The 23,853-nt window shown below is 38.4% G+C and overlaps 1 protein-coding gene and 1 non-coding gene across 2 annotated transcripts in view; both read right to left on the reverse strand.

The window, feature by feature from the left end:
- Positions 1-9,224, reverse strand: part of CD86 (CD86 molecule) — a 57,744-nt gene extending 48,520 nt beyond the window's left edge. Inside the window, exon 1 of the mRNA XM_057697943.1 lies at positions 9,192-9,224. Coding sequence (XP_057553926.1) covers positions 9,192-9,205 — 14 coding nt within the window. The 5' untranslated portion in view covers positions 9,206-9,224. The remainder of the gene's footprint in view (positions 1-9,191) is intronic.
- An 11,511-nt stretch (positions 9,225-20,735) lies between these two features.
- On the reverse strand, positions 20,736-20,842 carry LOC130830686 (U6 spliceosomal RNA). The gene has a single exon (XR_009047854.1). It is a non-coding gene; the product is annotated as a U6 spliceosomal RNA (small nuclear RNA).
- Between the last annotated feature and the right edge of the window lie 3,011 nt (positions 20,843-23,853).

The raw sequence follows: 23,853 nt of genomic DNA on the forward strand, positions 1-23,853 counted from the left end.
CTAAGGCCGCCCCAAACTGAATGAGCCCCTGATATCAATACCTAAGTAGTGTGTAAAGGGATCATTCTGCCAATATGTGTGAAAATTCAGCTAGAGGCGTTAAAGAGGCTGGGTTTGAGCCTGTTTCCTTGTTTTAACTTTTATTTTCTGGCAATCATGAACACTTAACAAGCCAGGAAATTCTCTTGGAAACAAAATCTTGGGTGAGCCCCTGAATGGGCACATTAACTTTTCTACTCCCTGCTGTCTAGATTCTCCATGTTCCTCGAATTTCCACCTTCTCCGCTGAGCTCTCAGTCAAGTTCTCCCCTTGCTCCCAATCTGCTTCCTTCCACCCCTCCAGGCGAAGATCTTGGGAACACTCCCAACTTCAGAAGGGAAGAAGATAAGTGACCTCTGCCTTAGGATCTGGCTTCCTTAGGGAAGTGTCTTGCTGGGACCATACTTTCAATCCCCTTAGCTTCTGTTTCCCATTTCTCACCTGTCTTGTTCCATTACTCACTTCTGTTATCTGAGGGTCTCCATAGGTGTTCTATGTTTGCCACTCCTAATTTAGAGTCTGTACCCCCCTACTAGATGACTTTTTACTTTGATTTCATTCTCCTTAGCAGAGAAATGTAAATTCACTGTAGATTTTAGCAACTTCAGTTAAAGAAAAAAATCCCTATTTCTGTAATCCCACCAATCTAGAGGTAATCACTATGAATATTTTGACATATTTGCTTGCTATCTTGTTTCTATGCATTATTTTCTTTATGATTCCATAGCCTTATGTTTTCTTCTGTCATCAAGAAGTCATCATCAACTTCATTTTTAGTTTACCTAACCATTCACCTACTATGAAAAATTTAGGTTGATTCTAATTTTTCATTATAGTAAACAATGGTGTAATAAACATTTTTGTGCACAAGTCTGTTAACATCCCTCATTATCTAATTATTTAGATCCCTGAAGGTGAAATTATTAGAACAAGATGAGTAAGCATATTTTTATGATAAAGAAAAATGATAGTTTATACACCTTCTAGAATTAGAGGTGTAAATTTGAATATGTTACCCATGATGACCAATGAGCAAAAATGTCTTGATAAATTAAAGGCAGACATAACAGAAATAAAATATTTGAGGTCCAAAAGGTTAAAATGGGGGTTTCAAGGACAACTTCATGAAGACACTCACTTGATTACCAATCATAGGACAGGGTCTCATTTTAATGTTTTTGGCATCCTACCTTATATAAATATATTTTAGGTGGCCTTTTTGTTTGGCTTTCACTTTATTCACTTGCATTGAGCCTGGCCTTCTCTTATCTATAATTAGGAGGTCTATTATAGCAACTTCTGAATTATAGGTAAGAACCCATTTGCTAGAACTGAATCAGAAAAGACAGAGCCAAAGAAATTTGACTTCATTTAAAAGATAGGAAATAATAGATTTTAAAGAAAAGAACGTAAAGCCTAAAACATCTCATTTTCACAAGACTTTACATCCATTATAAATTCTTATAACCCTCATAACATTAGTAAGTACAGTAGTCTCATTCTGCAGATGAAGGCACTGAAATTCAGGGAGCTGGATGGCTTCCCAAAGATGACACCACTAATAGGTACAAAATTACTTATTAACTACTTATTATTTGACACCAGCCCAACAGACTCAAACTCTGGCACTTACCCAAGACACAATACGACCTACAGACAAATGGAAAACAGATAGCTTTGTGCTCCTGGGAACGTCACACACGTCACTCTTATAAAAATATATCACATTTGATATATTTACCACTAAGCGGAGCTCTTTGAGGATAGAAATCATGTTTACTTATCCTTGGTATATTTTTAATGTGTAGCACTGTGCCTGGAACAGACACACTGAATGAACTGAAGAAATTACTTAGAACGTAGAGGATAGGCAGTGGCCAAGTTTGCTTGTATATGCATTTTTAGGGCTCTTGATACAGAGACTTAAATTTCTTTCCAGAAAAGTTATAGCCATTCACAATCCCACAATCAGTGGTATATGAAAGTACCATCCTTCTTCTATACTCTGAGCATTATTACCCCCTAACAAAACATAACTTGTTAATTTGAAAAATGAAATTATCTTGTTGGTGTTTGCACTGACATTTCCTTAATATTTAGTAAAGATGAGTATTTTGTGTCTTAAAATTACATTTTAAACTTTTTATTTTGAAATAATTAAAGATTCAAAGGAAGCGGAAAATGTACAGGGAGGCCCTATGTACACGTCACCCAATTTCTCCCAGTGGTAATGTCTTGTATAATGCTAGTGCAGTGTCAAAATCAGGAAACTGACTTTGGTGTAATCCACAGAGTTTATTCAGATTTCACCAGTTTTATGTTTTATGTGCACGCCTCTGTGTGTGTGTGTGTGTAGTTCTATGCAATTTTATCAGGTGTGTAGATTCATGTAACAACTGCCGTTATCAGGATACAGAACTGTTCCATCACCACAAGGCTCCCTGGTGCTATCCCCGTTTAGCCACACATACCTCTTCCTTTCCCTACCACCCCTAACCATGGCAACCACCAACCTGTTCTCCTCTCTGTGATTTTGTTCTTTCAAGAAAGTCATATAAATGGAATCACACAGTAACATTTTGGGATTGGCATTTTCACCTAGCATTATCCTCTGGAGATCCATTCAAGTTTTTGTGTGTATCAGTAGTTCTTCCCTTTTATTGCTGAGCAGTATTTCATGGTATATGTGTACCACAGTTTATTTAATCATTCATTTTTCCCCTAGTTTTTGACTATTAGGAATAAACCTGGTATGAATATTCATGTACTGTTTTTTTTGTGTGAACATAGGTTTTCATTTCCCTGGGATAAATGCCCAAGAATGCACTTGCTGGGTTATATGGTAAATGTATGTTTAGTTTTATAAGAAATTGCCAAACTGTTTTCCAGAGTGCCTGTACCATTTTACAGTCCCAATAGCTATCTATGAGTGATCCAGTTTCTCTGAATCCTGCCAGCACTTGGTGTTACCATTATTTTGTATTTTAGCCATTCTGAAAAGTGTATGGTGATAGTTCACCACGGTTTAAATTTTCATTCCTCTAATGTATAATGATGCTGAACATCTTTTCATGTGCTTACTTATCATCTGTATATCCTCTTTGGGGAAATGTCTTTATGTCTTTTTCCCATTTTCTAATTGGATTGTTTACCATTTAATCTGATAAATGAAAATATCTCATTGGTGTTTGAATTGGCATTTCTTCAATGTCTACTGAAAATGAACATTTTTTGCTAGTTATGTGTGTTAAAATCACTCAATTATTAACTGCATAGGATTGCTTTTGTCATTTCATAATTGTTGTTTTCTATTCCCAATTAGGTTATAAAAATTATATGTTGGCTTTTTCTTCTGTATTCTCCACACTGCCTTAAAACCATCGGGTTCCTGATAAAGATTTATTATTTAGTTGGTTGAAAATAGTTGTAAGATAGAGGTGATGATCTAGGTTTATCTTTTGGGTATTTATTTATTTCAGGTTTTACCCCACGGTTATTTCCTGGCTGGTATTAACTAATTCATTTATTTCACTAATGGTTCATTTAAAAATTTTATTAGATCTTTTAGTAGAGTCAAATCTGAGTAATTTGATCCCCAGTAATATAGAAATGTGACATTTGGGTTGCTTGGCCAATAATATCCTGAGGCTTCAGAAAGCAAATTTTAGACTCATTTTGACTTCAAAGCTTTCTAAGAAAATGCTTTAATACTTCCCTATTCCAATTCTACTACTCTTTTTCTTGCTTATTGACCTAAGTTATAAGTGATCCCCCAAATTCCACTCGGGCTTGTTTTTTCCTTTACATCATTAGATTCACCACAGGCTTACAACATCCCCGTTACAACATCTGAATCACCATAGGGTTCATAAAGGAATCTGTGTCAGTACCAAAAATCCAACATGTAAATGACAGCTGCAAAAAGAAGAGGAGACCCCAGGTCTGGCCGATTGACTCTAGCGTGTCTCCATGTGGCTCTTTACGGACAGCAGAGGTGCATGTGGTTCAGTGAAGAGGTCCCCTTTTATCACTAAATGCTTTGTGGGAGTGGTCTGTCTGCTGTCCCTGTTCTCAGCCCTCCAAGATCTACCCCCTCTACTCAGCTGGGAGTGTTCCACAAAGGTCACCACGGACCTCTGGACTGACATTTTCAGTCATTCTCCTACTTCACCTTTCTGCAGAATTTGACACCGTGACTACCCTCTACTTTGTGAAATATTTTTCTCCTCTTAGTGTAGGTGACCTAATCCTTTTTTGGTTCCTCCCCCACCTCTCTGAGATACTTATTCACAGTTTCTCTCACTGGCTATTTTGCACTCTCACCAAGGGATTATGTACACCCACCAAATGTATTCGTTTATTAGGGCTATGGTAACAAAGTACCACAAACTGAGTGGCTTAGAAGCAGAAATTTATTGTCTCAATTCTGGAAGCCAGAAGTTCAGAATGAAGTTATCAGCGGTGCTAGTTCCTTCTGAGGGCTGTAAGGGAAGGACCTGTTCCAGGCCACTCTCCTTGCCTAGTAGATGGCCATCTTCTCCAAGTCTCTTCACATCGTCTTGCCTCTCTGTGTGTTTCTATGTCCAAGTTTCCTCTTATTTTTAAGCATATCAGTCATCTTGGATTAGGGCCCACCCAATAACCTCATTTAGCTTGACTATCTCTGTAAAGACTCTATCTCTAAATACAGTCACATCCTGAGGTACCATTAAGAAGAGTGGTACTTTCATATACTACTGTTGTAGGATAGTGAATGGCTATAACCTTTCTGGAAAGCAATTTAAGACTCTGTACTGGACTTCGCTGATGGCGCAGTGGTTAAGAATCTGCCTGCTAATGTAGGGGAAATGGATTCGATCCATGGTCCAGGAAGATTCTACATGCCACAGAGCAACTAAGCCCAACTAAGTAGTTGTGTGCCACAACTACTGAGCCTGTGCTCTAGAGCTTGTGAGCCACAACTATCGAGCCTACATGCCACAACTACTGAAGCCCATGCACCTAGAGCCCATGCTCCACAACAAGAGAAGCCACCGCACTGAGAAACCCGCACACTGCAACTAAAGAGTCGCCCCTGTTTACCACAACTAGAGAAAACCTGCGTGCAGCAACGAAGACCCATTGCAACCAATAAATAAATGAATAAATAAGTAAATTTTTTTTTAAAGAGACTCTGTACCAAGAGTCTTAAAAAATACAAATTTTGAGGGGACAAAACCAACCCTTAACCCCTAGTCCCAGAGTTACTTTTTCTGTATCTCATGTGCTCAGTGTAGAAATTTGGTAAATATGCTTTGTCTTTCCATGGACATGTCCTCCACTTTTTTCAAATTGAAGTATAGTTGATTTATAATATTATGTTGGTTTCAGGCGTACAGCTGTCCTTCTCTTTCTTGCTCTCTCTCCTCCCTTGGTTCCTATGACATCACTTTTCTCCTGCTCTGTTCTACTCTCTCTAATCCCTCCTTGGTGTCCATTGTGGACTCTTCATCCGCATCTACCTCCTTAAATGTCGAAAATTTCCAGGTTCCATCCTTGGATTCTTCTCAATTCACCATCCCCTTTCCTTAGTGATCTCACTCACAAGGAGAATTTCAACTATTACCTATACTTATACTGAAGATTCTTAATGTTTTCTGCAACCCATACTTCTTTCTTCAGCTTTACACCTGTATATTCACTTGTCTGCTTGGATATTACCATCTAGCTGCTCCAAGAGGTCTCAAATTCAGCATGTTAAAAAAGAATTCAACTTCTCTCCTCTTTCCCCCGGCCCAAAGCCAATCCACTTCCTATATCCCCCATTTTGTGAAGGATGCCACTATATACTTAGATCTCTCCTTCCAAGCTCCATATTTGTCAAAAACCAAATCATATCAATTCTAGTGTGTAAATAGCTCCTAAATGCAACCTCTCCTTTCTGATCCCACCATAACTGCCCTGGTTTCATGTCCTCAACACCTCTCCTTGAATTAGTTTCCTACAGTCCTATTAGTCTAATAGTTTCCTAAATGATTTCCTTGTTACCTCAAATCAGTTCTGCTCTCTGCTGCCCAAGGAATATTTAAAGCAAATTTTATCGTATTTTTGCTTGCTCATGGTTCTTCAAACGTAGGCTGTGACTTTAGGATAATCACAATGGATGCCTGGGCTCAGGGCAGAGGTGTGTCCTTGTTCTGGCTCCTCCCAGCATCCACCTCATCCTCTATGAGTACAATCTGTCAGGCATCTTCTCCCAGCTATACATGCAATTCCCCCACACACCCCATTTGTCTATTTAATCATCCAGATCTTGGGTGTTTAAATTATGTTGACTTCCCATGAAGCCCACAGCTGGTGGTCTATAAAAGCCTCCGGAAGGTCTCTGAGCCATCTTTTCTCTCCTGCACTAGCTCTTTGCTCCTGGCTTCATCCTTGCATCTGACTTGGTTCTTGGCTTCCCTACCCTCATCCTCCCTTCCAGCATTTGCCTTCCCACTGTGATCAGAGTCATTCCCTGGAAGTGGCTGGTCTTGTCCCTGGGCTCTGCCTACTTCAGTGTGGGAGCCCAGCCTAGGGTTGTCCTGACAGGCTCAGGGGATTGAACACTTCTGCTGGGGAAAAACTTTCCTGAATTCTAGTCCAAGCATTGACATCAAGTAGCTGTATCATCTTGGACAGATGACCTCCCTTCTATTTCTTAATCCTAACAGTAATAGTAATAAACAACCACAACAAGAATAGTCACTGAGTACTCACCATGGCAAGGTTCTAAACACCTTACGTGGATTATGTCATTACAGTCTCACGAGTATCTTATCTCAGTTATCTCCACTAAGCAGTAAAACACTAAGGACTGCAATTGTTAAGCACCTTGTCCAAGGTCACACAGCTAGAAAGTGAAAGAATCTGGGACAGAAACCCCAGCACTTTGGTTGCCAAGTGTGGCCACTTAACCTCTGCACTGTTCTTGCTTTCATCGTGCCACTCACTCTCGAGCCACGCTCTCCATTTGTAAAAGAAGGAAATGAGTGCCCTGGGCTCTTCTGCATAGACTCTTCTATGAACACAGGCTTATCAGGGTCTAGTGATTTATGGGTAGAGTGAGTATATTTTGAGGAGTCAAGAGATGAAACAGTTACAAGCAAAGGGCCAAAGTGCTAACATTGAAACTCCGCCAATTATGAGTGGTCACAGACCCCTAGACAGCTGACTGCTTTTCTGAGAGAAGCCCGCTAATTGGTTACTTTTTCTTAAATATCTAGATTTTATTTTTCTGCCTGCAAGTGTGATCCAAGTTCCAAAGCACAAAGTAGAAAATAAAAGTCATCTGTATTTCTGTCTAACATTGTGTGTATAGAGGTATCACATATAAAACTAGTAGCAGTGTACATTCTGTTTTTTTTTTTTTTCCTTAAACGAAACATTAAGAATTGTTCAGCAATAGAATTTTTAATGACTGCATGGTATTTCACTATGGATGTTCCATGATTAACCAACTTCTTATGTTTAGACATTTAAGTTGTTTCTAAGATTTTCCCTATGAGAAACAATGGCAAGAAAAATATGCTTGAGTCCTTACAACAAATTCCTAAAAGTTGAATTACTTCGTTAAAAGGCATTTGCATTTCAGGGCTTTTGGTATGTATCACTAGAGTATTGTCTAGCAATATTATATTATTATCAACAGGTAATAAGGGTATAAATGTTCCTCCCTCCTTAGAAACACGTAGGATTCTTACTTGCTTTTCAAACAAAATATTTGCCACTTTGATAAAAGAAAAATGACATTTCACTTTTAATTTGCATTTCTTTTGTTTCAGATGAGACTAACCAGTATTGGCCATTTATATTTTAAAATTTCCTGTTCATGATCAATTTTCAGGCACTGTGAAACAAAGAGAATCTTAACAAGAACAATGCAGACAGAGGCCTGTGGTTCTATATACGTCTGCAGGCAGTGTTAGCATAATTAAGGGTTACCACTTCCATGGGTCCACAAAAATTGTAAATTCTGAAATTGCTAACTTCACATATGAGTGACATTTCAAAATTTCACTGGAGAGAAAAGGAGTCTTTACTTGGAAATTAACTTCTAATCTTCCGAAATAAAAGCAGAAAAGCTGTCTACCAAACCAGTAAGCACTGGGTAGATGAGGGTTACATAGATTTTTCAAAGAACAATAATAAATAACCAGTGACCGCAGCTGCCACCATCCAAGAGAAGGGTGGGTCTGTCTTCTAGTGAGTCACTGCCATGGGGGTCTGCCAGGGCATGGAGAAAACGTGTGTGCAGGGCAAAACAGAAAGAAAGATTTTAGTTTTACTCCTTATGACCAGTGTGACCTTTAGTTAATTATTTAGCTGCTTTAAACCACAGATATCTCATCCATAAAACACAATGATGATATCATCAGTCTGAGAATCATTGCAGAGATTAAAATTCAGTGAAATCACACTAGTAAACTACAGAGCACATCATGCATGTTCAATACCAGTAGCTGACTGAATTACTCTACCTCCTTCTGCTACCTCACCCTGCTCAGAATCTCCGATGGCCCGTTTGTGACTCGTTATCTGGGTTCCACATTTTCTTCTTACACCCCTATTCCTCTTCCTTTTCCTTGGTCTCTCTCCTTCTACCTTCTCTATCTCATTCCCCACCTCCAGGCCAAACTGACCTTGGTGTCCACTGGTACTCCCTGTCATTTGTTATACTGGTACAGACATTTTAAAATTTCCTGATTCTTGAAATCAATAACTGCAACATTTAAATATTTGAAAAACAAATTAAAAAAATCAAAATTAAATCACTTAAAAAACCCCCAACAACCAATAAACCTTTTGACATTTCCAGTAATTCTCATCTTTAATTAGTAGACAAATATCTTTGGTAGGAATTTTTTAAAAGCTCCCCTGCCTTGGAGGTATGGGATCAACCTAGAGTGATGGAGCAAGAAGAGGCGAATGGCTTCAAGACTTTAGCTAACCCTCCATAGCATAGACCACTCTTTCTCCCAGATGTTCCTGCTGCATAAATATGCCCTTAATACATAATGAGTATTCTTGGGCAGGAAGGGACAGAAAACAGCACCATCCTCAACCTCAGCCTGACACTGAGGTCGCTTAACTCATAACTGCCTTACAAAGAGTAAGAGGAATGATCACTCACCATCCGAGACCCATCTTCACTGTTTCTGCTGCTGGGGTAACGCCTGGGAATGACTCCGCCCGTCTGTGTGTCTGTGCTAGCCTGCGTTACAGTGGGAGGAGGAGCAACCCCTCCTACACCCCTGAGCCTTCCTCTTCAATGACTGTATACTCTGTAACTTTACTAAAGGCTGTTCCTCTTTTTTTCTACAGATTTCGCCAACACTTGTGGAAGAAACTTAACCCTTTTCTTGCGTTTGAATTTGTCGACCCAGGTCTAAATATATTTAAAAAATAATAATTCAGTGGTTTGAGTTCCAGACATGGCATTAAGACGAAGCTGACTAAAAATTCCCCCTCCTGAAACTCCCTCAAAAAGTCTGGAAAATAAGATAATAAAAAGAGAAAACAAAACAAAACTCTGCATCTATAAGATGGAATGAAAGAAAGTTCTATAGATTTTGGTGAGACAATAAAAATTGTGATTTACTATGCATGTGTACTGGAAGTGAGTAGTCTCCCCCTGTGATTTCCACCACCAGGATGATGGAAGATTTTAATGAACTTCAGTGGCAAGGGGATGACCTCTTATGAGAGCTGCACAACCAAGGAAAGCAAACAAAACCTTCCGCTTTTATTGTCATTCCTACCATAGCCAAAGGTTAAATTGGTCAAAGAGAGGATTCCTGAAATAGAGACCTGAAAAAAAAAGCAGTATCCTAAAATTAAAAGATGTACTTGAGAGAGAAACATAAAATTCATCTAGTGGAATCTACTACCAGAAGAAAAGAAATTTCCACGTATGAACTAAAAAAGGCACAATTGAGGAACTCAAAGGGTTCAGATTGTCAAAAAAATTTTTAAGAAAATGGATTTTCACCCAGAGAAATCATTGTGAGCATTTTAAATTCCAAAGACAAGCAAAACAAAACCAAACAAATTAAAGTAGGATAGCTGCAGAGAAAGTTAAACCAGCTTGGCCTCTTAATCAACCCTGAATGTCAGAAAACCACAGTACAATATCCATAGTGTTTTAAGGTAGAGTTCTCTACCCAGATAAGATGCCAGTTAAGTGTGAAGTCAATAAAAACATATTACCAAGCAGACCAAAAAAGGAAAAAAAGAAAAAAGAAAAAGGAAAAAAAATACCAACCCTAAGATAAACTTCCTAAATAAATGACTTAAATATATGTTCCCATATAGTTAGAAATGAATTAAAATTGAAAGCCTAAGAATGGAAAAGCTATGATTAAAGAAAGAAATATAAAGCTTTGGTAAACTTGAAAGCCAGTAAAATATATAGAGATAACACTAAAAACAATTGTTGTCAATTAGTTTAGAAGGTCAGAATGTTAAAAAAAGGTATTAGAAGTAGATTACCTATATTATTTTTAATGAAGTTAGAAAATAACAGGTGATAGGATTCTGGGAAGCTGGCAGAGTAGGAAGCACCAGGAATCTCTCTCACCACCTGGAAACAATTGCCTGGCAGAATCTGTCTGATGTAACTATTTTGGAACTCTGTAGTCTATTGAAGGCTTTCCATTTCCACGGGAAGACTCAGACTATAAATTGTGCTTAATTTCAATCAATTTCAGCTCATGGCACATGAGTAGCTACCCATCTGCCACTCCCAGATCCACTGCAGGCAAATGTGCACAAGTTCCTGGAGCAGCCTGCACACAGCTTGCATGTATCAGGTTGGGCAAAACAAGACCTGTACTCCAAATACTTGGGATATATGTTCTGATCCCTGATTGCTGTTTCTGATACAGAAGTGGAGCCAAAGATATGAGAAGCCATTTTTTTGCACCTTCCCCTCCAGCTGAAGTGACTTACAGTAGATTTAAAGGACTGGTGCCCTTCCTCTTCCTTCATTTTTCTCTTTTTCCCCTTTTTGGAGCCAGACATCAAAGACTAGAAAATTCAAAAGCAACTGCGTATATGGGGAAAATTAGATAGTGGGAAAGGCAAAGACTCAAAAAAGACCTGAGAGGATCTTAAATTTATACCTCAGTCTGATCCTCTGCACAGAGGCAGCCTACAATTAAAAAAAAATAAAAAAGCAAAAGGCAGACAATGGGAAAGGTGGGTAATCTGATCTCCAGAGTTGCCACATTAGATTCAAATGTCCAGTTTTCAGCAACAACAAAAATCATATTGCAATGTATATAAAGGAAAATATAAACTTCCCTCTTAGAAATTTCCATGAAAAGGAAAAAAAATAAATCAACAGAAACTGATCTTGATAAACTCTTGATGGCACATCTACTTTAAAACAACTATCTTAAAGATGCTTAAAGAACTAAAGGAAGATGTGGAGAAAGTGAATAAAATGATGTATGAACAAAATGGAAGTATCAATAAAATTATAGAGCTGAAAAGCACAATAACTGAAATTTAAAAATTGACTAGGAGTCAAAGGGGGAAAATCTGAGAAGAGAGAAGAATCAATGAACTTGAAGACAAGGCAAAAGAAATTATCAAGACTGAGAAACAGGAAAAAAAAATGAAGAAAAATTATCAGAGCCTAAGGTACCCATGGGACACCATGAAATCAATCAACGTATTCATTGTGGGAGTCCCAGAAGGAGAAGAAAGGCAGAAAGGGGCGGAACACTTCACAAATTTGAGGAAAGAATATAAACATCTAAGCAGCTCAACAAACTCCAATTAAGATGATCTCAAAGAGATCTACACTGAGACATATTATGATGACATTTCTGGAAAGCTACATACAAAGAGAAAATCTTCAGAGCATCAGGTGAGAAGGACTTGTCATACACAAGGGATTCTCAATAAGATTATCACCACTTTCTTATTAGAAACTTTGGAAGCCAGAAGGCCATGGGCCAATATATTCAAAGTGCTAAAAGAAAAAACAAAAACAAAACAAAAAAACTGTCAACCAATATATATGGAAAAACTGTCCTTCAAATGTAAGTGAGAAATTAAGTTATTCCCAGGTAAACAAAAGCTGAGAGAGTTATTTACTACTAGATTTTCTCCACAAGAAATCCTCAGGGGAGTCCTGCAGGGTGAAATGAAAGCAAACTAGAGAGTAATTCAAAGTTGTATGAAGAAATAAAGATCTCAATAAAGGTTAGTATACTGGCAATTCTAAAAGCTAGTATTATTGTAACCTTGATTTGTAATTCTACATTTTGTTTTCTACATAGTTTAAGATATTAATGCATTTAAAAGACTTATTAGTTTATATTTAGGAGCACACAATGAATAAAGATGTAATTTTGTAATATCAACAACTGAAAAGAGTGGTGACAGAGTTGTAAAGGAGCAAAGTTTTTATTTATTATTAAAGTTGAGCAAGTATAATTCAAATTAGAATGCTACAGGTTTAGGATGTTTAAATGTAATCCCCATGGTAACCACAAAGAAAATAGATATTGAATATGTATAAAAGGATATAAGAAAGAAATTTAAACATTTTGCTACAAAAAAAATCAACTAAACACAAAGGAAGATGATAATGTAGGATAAGAGGGACAAAAAAACTATAAGGAAAGTAGAAAACAATTAGCAAAATGACAAAAGTCTCTCCTTTTCAATAATTACTGATAGTTGGAAACTTCATTAGACCACTCTCCATAATGAATAGAACAACCAAACAGAAGATAAGTAAGGAAATAGAGGACACAATAGACCAACTAGATCTAACAGACACACATAGCACACTTTACCCAACCACAATTGCATAAACTTCTCAAGTACACATAAGACATTTTCCAGGATAGACCGTAATTTAGGCCTCAAATTAATTTTCAATAGATATTAAAAGATGTCACACAAAATATTTTCTTGGACCACAATTGGATGAAATCAATAGCAGAACCAAAACTGGAAAATTCACAAATTTGTGGAAATTAAACAACATATTTTTAAGCAAGTGCTGGGTCAAAGGGGAAATCATGAGGGGTATTAGGAAATACTTAAAGATGAATGAAAACAAAAACAAAACACCAAAACTTATGGGACACTGAAAACTAGGACTAAGGTGGATATTTATAGCTAGAAACACTGATGTCAAACATTTCTCCAAAGAAGACATGCAGATGGCTAACAAACACATGAAAAGATGCTCAACATCACTAATCATTAGAGAAATGCAAGGCAAAGCCACAATGAGGTATTACCTCACACTGGTCAGAATGGCCATCATCAAAACATCTAGAAACAATAAATGCTGAAGAGGGTGTGGAGAAAGGGGAACCCTCCTGCACTGTTGTGGTAATGTAAATTGGTACAGCTACTATGGAAAACAGTATGGAGATTTCTTAAAAAAGTAAAAATAGAACTACCATATGACCCCCCAATCCCACTCCTAGGCATATACCCTGAGAAAACCATAATCCAAAAAGAAACATGTACCATTATGTTCATTGCAGCACTATTTACAATAGCTAGGACATGGAAACAACCTAAATGCCCATCAACAGATGAATGGATAAAGACCATGTGGCACATATATACAATAGAATATTACTCAGCCATAAAAAAGAATGAAATTGAGTTATTTGTAATGAGGTGGATAGATCTAGAGTCTTTCATACAGAGCGAAGTAAGCCAGCAAGACAAAAACAAATACCATATGCTAACTCATATATATGGAATCTAAAAAAATGGCGCTGATGAACCCAGTGACACAGCAAGAATAAAGATGCAGAGGTAGAGAAACGGACTTGAGGACACAGGGTAGGGGGGGCAAAGGGAAAGCTGGGATGAAGTGAGAGAGTAGCACTGATATGTATACACTACCAAATGTAAAATAGATAGCTCATGAGAAGTTGCTGCATAACACAGGGAGATAAACTCGGTGGGTGATGACTTAGAGGGCCAGGTTAGGGAGGGTGGGAAGGAGTTGCAGGAGGGAGGGGATATGGGAATATATGTATAAATACAGCTGATTCACTTTGGTGTACCTGAAAAAGTGGCACAACAGTGTAAAGCAATTATATGCCAATAAAGAGCTTTTAAAAAAAAAGAAACAAGAAAAAACAAAACCAAAAAAACAAGGATCTCAAATTGACAATGTAAGGAACTCGAAACTTTACAACTTAAGGAAGTAGAAAAAGAACAAGCTAATCCCAAAGATAGCGGAAAGAAGGAAATAATAAACAGGACAGAAATAAACGAAGTAGAGAATAGAAACAAATAGAGAAATCAATAAAATCAAAAGTTGGTACTTTTTAAAAGATCAAACCTTCAGCTAGGTGGATTAAGAAATAAAGAAGACTCAAATTACTAAAATTGGAAGTGACCAATGGGTCAAAGAAGAAATCAAAACAAGGAATCAAAAAGAAACTTTGAACTGACAAAGATGAAAATACAAATTACCAAAGCTTATGGTATGAAGCAAATGCAGTTCTAAGAGGGAAGGTTATAGCAATAAATGTCTATGTTAAGAAAGAAAAGAAGTTCTTTTTAAACTAGGTCTTTAAAGAACTTATCAGTAAATTTTAAAATTGTGCTATTTTTGTCATCTAGTTTGCTGTTACTCATGCTTTAAATACAACACTGTTATTTTTTGCTTTATATGATCGGGTTTTTTTTAGCACATTTAAATCTAAGAAAAAAAGATTTTATTTTTTCATTTATCACATTTTATTTCTATTATTTCATTAAATTTTTTGTGTATACAGCCATACATGATTTTATTGTGCTTTGGTTTATTACACTTTGCAGATACTATATATTTTACAAAATGAAGGTTTGCAGCAACTCAGACTTGTCAGATAATGGTTAGCATTTTTCAGCATTAGAGTATTTTTAAATTAAGGTACCTTAATTTGTTTTTTTAGACATAGTGCTATTGCACACTTAATAGACTACAGTATAGTGTAAACGTAACTTTTATATGCACTGGGAAACCAAGAAATTTGTGTGACTCACTTTGTTAAGGTGGTTTGGAACCAGACCAGTAGTATCTCTGAGGTATGCCTGTTAGTTTCTGACCAATACACATTCTTTCACATAAAGGGTTTTCTGTTTATTTTTTGCTTTTTGTGTTTTTTTTACATTTCTTGGGGAGTATGCACACTGGCAATGAATTTTATCAACATTTGTCTGAAAAAGTATTTCTCCATCATTTCTGAAGAATATTTTTTGCTGAGCGAAGAATTGGAGTTGACAGGTTTTTTTTCTTTCAGCACTTTAAATGTGTCACTCCTTTTTCTTCTTACTTGAACAGTTTCAGGGGGAGAAAAAGTCGGCTGTAATTCTTATCCTTGTTCTTCTATAGGTACATCCCTCCCCCCCTATTTTTAAGACTTTCTCTTTGTTTTTGGTTTTCAGCTCTTTGAATATTGGTATGGACTGAATTGTGTCCCCCCCAAATTTATATGTTCAAGTCCTAACCCCAATTACCATGGAATGTGACCGTGTTTGAAGATATGGTCTTTAAGGAGGTGCTTAAGTTTAAATGGGGCTGTTACGATGGTTCCTAATCCAATCTGACTGATGTCCTTATAAGAAGGGAAAGTTTGGGCACAGAGACACCATGGATGACACCCATGGACAAAGAAATGACCATGTGAAGAGACAACAAGAGGGTGGCCATCTGTATGCCACCAAGGAGTTGCCTCAGAGGAAATCAACTCTGTCACACCTTGATCTTGAACTTGCAGACTTCAGAACTGTGAGAAATAAATTTCTGCTGCTTAAGTCAACCAGTCTGTGGCATTTTTTTATGGTAGCCTAGCAAATATAAATATTAATGGGTTTTTTTTTTTTTTGGTTTGGTTTGGTTTGGTTTTGATATTTATCCTTCATGGTCTTCTCTCAGATTCTTAGATCTGTGATTTGAGGTATGGAATTACTTTTAGAAAATTCTTGGCCATTATTTCTCCAGATATTTGTTCTGTCTCATGTTCTTTCTCTTTATTCCTTCTGGGATTCCAGTTACATGTATATTATACCATTTGGTATTTTCCTTCAGCTCTTGGCTGCTCTTTTCTGTTTTTTATTTTCCCCATCCTATTTTTCCTCTTGTTTATCAGTTTATATAATTTTTATTGACTTACTTTCAAGTTCCATGATTCTTTCTTTTGATGTGCCAAGTCTATTGATGGGCCTGTTTAAGGCATTTTTCATCTCTGTTACTGCATTTTTATTTCTAGAATTTCCATTTGATTCTTTCTTATAGTTTACATTTCTCTGCTAAAATTATCTTTAAAATACCTTTTCCATTAGAACCTTTAACATATTAATTATAATTATTTTAAATCTCCTATAAGATAGTTCCAACATCTGTGTCATATATGTGTCTGGTTCTGATGATTGCTTTACCTCTTCAGATTTTTATTTTTATTGCCATTTTGTATGCCTCTGCTATACAAATTTGTGTGTTGAGGCCCTAACCCTCAATGTGATAGTATTTGGAGATGAAACCTTTGGGAGGTAATTAGGCTTAAATGAGGTCATGAGGGTGGGCCTTCATAATGGGACTAGTGCCCATATACGAAGAGATACCAGAGAACCTGTGTATATTCCCTTTCTGTCTCTGTCTCTGACTCTGTCTCTGTCTCTCTTACCATATAAAGACCCAGAGAGAAGGCAGCCATCTGAAAGTCAGGAAGAGAGCTCTCACTGGTACCAAACCAAACTTAGGTCTTCTTGTCCAATGCACAGCAAAGCCAATCCATTGACACTGGATCGTGGTGAAGGAAAGGAAAGTATTTATTGCAGGGTGCTAAGCAAGGAGAATAGGTAGCTCATATTTAAAAGACCCAAACTCTCCAATGACTTTCAGGGAAGGTTTTTTAAATTTAAACATTTATTTATTTATTTATTTATTTATTGGCTTCATTAGGTCTTTGCTGCTGCACATGGGCTTTTTCCAGTTGCGGTGAGCAGGGGCCACTCTTCACTGTGGTGCCCAGACTCCTCACTGTGGTGCCTTCTCCCATTGCGGAGCATAGGCTCTAGGTGCATGGGCTTCAGCAGTTGCAGCACATGGGGTTAATAGCTGTGGCTCACAGGCTCTAGAGCACAGGCTCAACAGTTGTGGCACACAGGCTTAGTTGCTCCATGGCATGTGGGATACTCCTAGATCAGGGATCGAACCGGTGTCCCCTGCATTGGCAAGCAGATTCTTAACCACTGCGCCACCTAGGAAGTCCTGAAGGGTTTTTAAAGACAGTGTGAGAGAGAGGGTCATGGGGTATGTGATCAACTCATGCACAATCTATGCACAGTCTTTTGATTGGTTGATGATGAGGTAATGGAGTGGTGTTTCAGGGATCTCAAACATTAATATTCTGCTTTCAACCAGTCTGGGGTTTACTTGCTGGTGGTCAGCATACAGTTAACTTTTTTCCACCTGGTGGGGTTTTTAGTATCTACAAAACAACTTAAGGATGTGGCTCAAGATATTATCTACAGCTCTTGAGGAGGAACTAAAGGATCTTGACTTTGTTTTATGGCCAAACTATTATTTTGTCTTGCTTGATTGTTTTCCTTTGTTTTTTCATTTCTTTCACTTCTCTGATTAAATTTGCTCTTTGGAACTCAGGGAAGGCCTAGGAAGCTAAAGCATTTTTACAAACAAGAGGTGGGGAACACAGGGGTGGGCATGTCCCCAGGAAGGCCCTACAGAGTCCTCCTTGTTTTCATCATCAGAACCCAACCATGCTGGCACCCTGATTGTGGACTTCCCAACCTCCAGAATCTTCAGAAATAAATTTCTACTTAAGCCACCCAGTCTATGGAATTTTGTTATGACAGCCTGAATCAGCTAAGACAGCCTCATAATTTTTTTTTGTTTAAAATCAAATGTATTGGACTTCCTAGGTGACGCAGTGGCTAAGAATCCACCTGCCAATGCAGTGGACAGGGGTTTGGTCCCTGCCCCAGGAAGATACCACATGCCATGGTGCAACTAAGCCTGTGAGCCACAACTACTGAGCCTGCGCTCTAGAGCCTATGAGCCACAGCTATTGAGCCCCCGTGCCACAACTACTGAAGCCCACGCACCTAGAGCCCATGCTCCGCAGCAAGAGAAGCCACCACAATGAGAAGCCCGCGCACCACAATGAAGCATAGCCCCTGCTCGCCACAACTGGAGAAAGCCCGTGTGCAGCAACAGACCCAACACAGCCAATAAATAAGTAAATAAATAAATAAATTTATAAAAAAATCAAACGTGTTATATAAAATAATAGATGCTGAGGTAAATATGTTTTTTGCTTAGAGATGAGCATGCCTTCCTTCTGCTAGGTCCTTAGTAACGTGGAGATTTGTGTTAATTTTGTCTGGAGTTGAGTTGGGTTTGAAGTTTGTTGTTGATATGGTTAACCTCAGTGTACTACAGGCTGCAAGTTTCTCTAATGATACCTTGTGTGGGCCATTTGCCAGGGTGTTTCTCCAAATGTTTGCTCTACACTTGGCTGTATCCCAGTCTTATCTTAATGCTTACCAGAGTGGTTGTGGAAGAGGGGATAAGGAAGGCAGAGTTCTCTGATGTTCTAATTGTTTCAGTTTTAGACAGACATTGTGAACCTGCTTCTCGTGGGCCTTCACTCAGTGTTCCTGTCCTTCCTCCAAATCTAGCGCTGGGTTAGGACCTAGTCCTGACTTTTTCCCAGGGGTAAACATGGTTTTCCTGCTTTCATCAGTGTCCTAAGGATATAGTTTTGTTTTCATTATCCCTGCAGGTTAAGCCTTTTGTTCCATAAGGGAGACAGAACAGATGTGTTTGGGCAGAGTTTCAGCAGCAATTTCTGATCCCCATCATCCACCCATCCCTGGGAAGAAAATTTCCTCTGGATGTTCTCCAGTTTTCCTTGTGAGCTGCTGCTGATGTTCTCACAGAAAAACCGTGCAGGCCAGGGGCTTCACTGTATCACAGTGACCTACACTCAGTCTTTAGCAACTTATTACAGTTTTCCAGCTGATTCTTGTTACTGACATATGGCAGCTGGAGGCATCTGCCCCAGGTAATCAAACACTCTGATCCTGTTTTTCCATATAGGAGCTTGTCTCTCCCTAAATCTTGGGTTGCATTTTTGTCCTGTCATAGCAGTTCTCTTAAGCGTTCTTCGTTGGTTTGTCCAGCATTTTCTTACTGTTAGGGTGGGAACAACTGTCCTTATAGCTTTCTACATCTTCTGAGTTGAAACCGGAATTAATCTCTATAATTTTTCAGGTACAATTTCTGGGGCTCAACAAAAAGGACCAGACATAGAAGTTTGCTGAATACAAGGTCAATATACAAAATGAACTTAGTGTCTGTATACCAACTGCAGATAACAGAAAATAATAGAAATTTTTTAATGATACAATTTGCCATCAAACAATATCAACAGAATTAAGCCTCATGAAGATGTATGGCATTTCTATCAAAAAAAACACAAACCCTTAAAAATTACTGAGAAACTGAAAAATATAAAAATAAATGGAGATATTGGAGGGCTCAAAATATAAAAATGTTAATTCCCCCAAATTGACCTATTGATGTAAGGCAATCCCAATTAAGATCCTAGCAGATTTTTCTGGAAATTATCACATTGCCTAAAATGTGTGTGGAAATGCAAAGAGCTGAGAATAGTCACATCAGTCTTGAAGAAAAAATGAGGTAGAAGGACTTGCTCTAGCAGATGTCAAGACTTGTTATAAAGCTCTAATTAAAAGAGTGTGGTATAGGCTCAAAGGTAGGCAAATAAAGAGACCAATGAAAGAGAATAGAGAATCCAGAATCAGATAAACACACGTATCAACACTTGACTTTTGGAAGCGCTGACACTGCTGAGCCGTGTATAAAGGAATTAATTTTCAATAACTGGGTGTGGTGGATTGGATCTACACGAGAAAAGATGAAACTTAACCCACCCCCTACTTCACAACTTAATTCTATGTGGATTATAGACCTAAATGTAAAAACCAGAATACAGTCCTCCTGGGAGACAATAGAGAAGAATATCTTCATTACCCGAGGGGAGGCAAGTATTTCTTAAATAAAATACTACAATCTTAAGGACATTAAAGGAAAAGATTTTAAAATTGATAAATAATAAATTATTAAATAAATAAAAATAATAAAAATATTTGTTCATCAAAAACTATTAAGAGAATGAAAAGGCAAGTCACAAATTAGGAAAAGGTTTTTTTTTAATCTTCTAGGTTTTATTTTATTTATTTAATTTTTTCTTCTTTCTTCTTTTTTTAATTTAATTTTATTTAGTTATTTTATTGGCTGTGTTGGGCCTTTTTTTTGTTGTTGTTTTTGTTGTTGTTGTACGCAGGCTTTCTTTAGTTGCTGTGAGTGGGGGCTACTCTTCGCTGTGGTGTGTGGGTTCCTCATTGCCATGGCTTCTCTTGTTGCAGAGCATGGGCTCTAGGCGCGTGGGCTTCAGTAGTTGCAGCACATGGGCTCAATAGTTGTGGCTCATGGGCTCTAGAGCGCAGGCTCAATAGTTGTGGTGCACAGGCTTAGTTGCTCCGCGGCATGTGGGATCTTCCTGGAGCAGGGATCGAACCCGTGTTCCCTGCATTGGCAGATGGATTCTTAACCACTGTGCCACCTAGGAAGCCTCTCTTCTTTCTTCTTTTTAAAAATATGGAACGCTTCACGAATTTGCATGTCATCTTTGCACAGGGGCCATGCTAATCTTCTCTGTATTGTTCCAATTTTAGTATATGTGCTGCCAAAGCGAGCACCAGGTTTTATTTTGTTTTCACTATCCTTTTTCTGTTCCAGATTCCAACCCAGACTATCACATATCATTGAGTTATCATATCTCTTTGGTCTCCTCTGGTCTGTGGCAGTGTTGAAAGTTTAGTTAAAATACTCTGTAATATTGCTGCCTGGGCACCCATTTTGTGTGGCTACGTGGTCAGCAGGGGCCTGGAGCTGACACCAGCCCCTCCCTCGAGTGAATGCCCTAGATAACGGTTCATAGGGTCACAAGAAAGGGTAAGTTCCTGATATGACTTCTCCAGTGTGATAAACTGTCTCTCCTGCCTCCCTGCTCTTTTCCCTGTGTCTCCTTTAGATAAGACACTACCTGCCTCCCCCGCCAGGAGAAGATATTTTTAACCACAGAAAGGACTGTATCCAGGACACATAAGAAACTCCTAAAAACTGAGAAAGTAATAGAAAAATAAGCAAAAGATTCCAGCAAAGCCAAAAATAAGACACCCAAAAGTCCAAGAGGCCAATAAACATGTGAAAGAGTGCTTAACTTTCTTAGTCATCAGGGAAATGCAAATTAAACCACAATGCAACACCATCACACACCCACCCGCAGAGCTACACTTGCAAAGCCTGTCAATTCCAAATATTGCCAAGGAAGTGGAACAATTAAACCTTTCATATCCTGGTGATGTGTGGGTAAATGTGGAAAAAATCTTTGGCATTTTCAACTAAGGTTGAACATATGCCTTCTTTACTGGTAATCTATTGCTGCATAATAGCAATATTGTTTTGGCTACTTAAAATAATAAATATATATTCTCTCACTCTTTCTGTGGCTCAGGTAATAGACAGTAGTTTAGCTGTAGGGTTTTTGGCTCAGCGTTCTCTCATGAGTTTAGTCAAAATGTCAGCTCGTCTGAAGACCTGGCTGCAGCTAGAAAATTTCCTTCCAAGGTAGCTCACTCAGTGGCCACTGGCAGGAAGCCTTACTTCCTCTGGGTGTGAGCTTCTCCATAGCACTACCTGAGGGTCCTCATAATATTGTAACTGGTTTCCCCCAGAGGAGACAAGGAAGCAACTAATACCTTTTATGACCTAGTCTCAGAGGTAACACAGTGTCACTTTTGTTATTTTATTCTTTAGAAGTGAGTCACTACATCTGGCCTATGATTGAGGGTCATGAATATAGCCTCCCCCTTTTGAAGACAAGAGGGTCAAAGGCTTTATGAACAAATATTAAAATCACCACATATATCCTACGACCAAATAATTTGACCCTGAATTATAGAAGCAAAAATGGGTGGGTGTCTGGCCCCCCAAACATTTACAATTATGTTTATAGCATCGTTATTCATAATAGCCAAATTGTGGAAACAAATCAAATGCCTATCAACAATAGAATGGATAAAAAGATTGTGGTATAGTCCAATAATGGGAAGCTATTCAGAAACGAAAATTAGTAAACTATAGGTTAATAAACTACAGGTACATGCAAAACCATAGATGAACCTCACTAATTCTTTTGCTCTCTAGTATTGAGCAAAAGAGACACACTCCAAAAAACTGTACTACATTATTTCCTTTATACGAGGGTGAGTCAAAAATGATCCACACTCAGGCTGTAGAATTTATAGAAGTTTTCATACAACCAGAGCGCGGAGCATTTTTGACTTAACCTCGCATACATGTTAAAAGAGGCAACACCAATGTACAAGGTGAGAAGTCAAGATAGCGGTTCCCTTCGGAGAGGAGAAAGGAGGGAATGACCAAGAGGGGTAATGAGCGGGAGCTTCTGAACCGGTGTTAACGGCTCTATAACTTGCCCAGAGTGACAGTGTGTTTACGGCGTGATAGTGCAATGAGCCACACGCCTCTTATTTGTGTAGATTTCAGAATTTTTTCATACCTCAAATTTCAAAAAAATTAAAAAGATACCAAGGAAAGAGAAGAGTACTCTTCAGGTAAGAAACAAAAACAAACAAACAAAAGCAGGTGTTTGTGCTGAATTTGGCTTTCAAGTAGCCAGTTTATAATATCTGCTTTAGACCAGGGTTGGTACGTGTGACCTTCAGCAGGCCTCAGAGTATATGGGTTACAGTAGCATTTGGTGGTAGCATAAATCGATTCCTGTAGAATTTAGAATTGTTGAAATGTTGGCTCTGGAAAAGACCTTCTGGATCATTTGATCCAGTGATTTTTCAAACCGCCTCTCTGGCAGAGGCAACCCTTTAGATATTCTACACAGTTTAAAAACCACTGATCTAGTTTAACTCCCTTTTGCTGCAAATAAAGAAACAGGCTTATAGAGTGTGTGTTAGTACTGTAATAACTGTTTTTTGAGTTATAGAGCTTTTACTTGGTGGTGATGACCCGAGACTCCTTGCCATCTGAAGGCACCATGCTGTGCTGCCCTGATGGAGAAGCCAAAAAAGGGGAAAGTTACACATCTCAGGATTGTGGTCTTTGGAGTGGAAACTCTCCTACTCTGTCACCCAAGGTGGTGGCAGAGCAAATTCAATAAAGAGAAGCTGAGATAGGAGATGTGTTAGAAACTGTTTCATTGAGGGACTGCCCTGGGGAATACCCTATTTGGTAACAAACGTGGGGCATTCTCTCATCCAGCTCACACTTCAACTAGCTCCTCAACTCTGGCTGCCCATTAGAACCACCTGGGAACTTTAAAAAAAATACTGCTTCCTGGGCCTCCCCATAGACGAAGTGAATCACAGTCTCTGAAGTGAGCTGGAAAGAACTGGGTGTTCTGACCCTCATGGAGCTTTACTGAGATGTGCATGGAGTGACCTCATCAGCTTGGAGGAGATCTGAGTCTGAATAGCAAACTGGGCCTTGACACAAGAGGAAGAAATACTAGAAAGGAAAAAAAATCCCTCCGGTGGTAGCAAAACTCCAGGCTCTCTGCCTTTGTTGCTTGACCTGGGGACATGGACTTCTTCTCTATGGCTCCAGCCTCAGGAATGCAACTCTCCACCCCCTACACCCCCACCCATTCATCTCTGGTTTCTCTCCTTATAAT

Source organism: Hippopotamus amphibius, chromosome 10 (assembly GCF_030028045.1).
Source record: "Hippopotamus amphibius kiboko isolate mHipAmp2 chromosome 10, mHipAmp2.hap2, whole genome shotgun sequence".
NCBI classification, from domain to species: Eukaryota; Metazoa; Chordata; class Mammalia; order Artiodactyla; family Hippopotamidae; genus Hippopotamus; species Hippopotamus amphibius.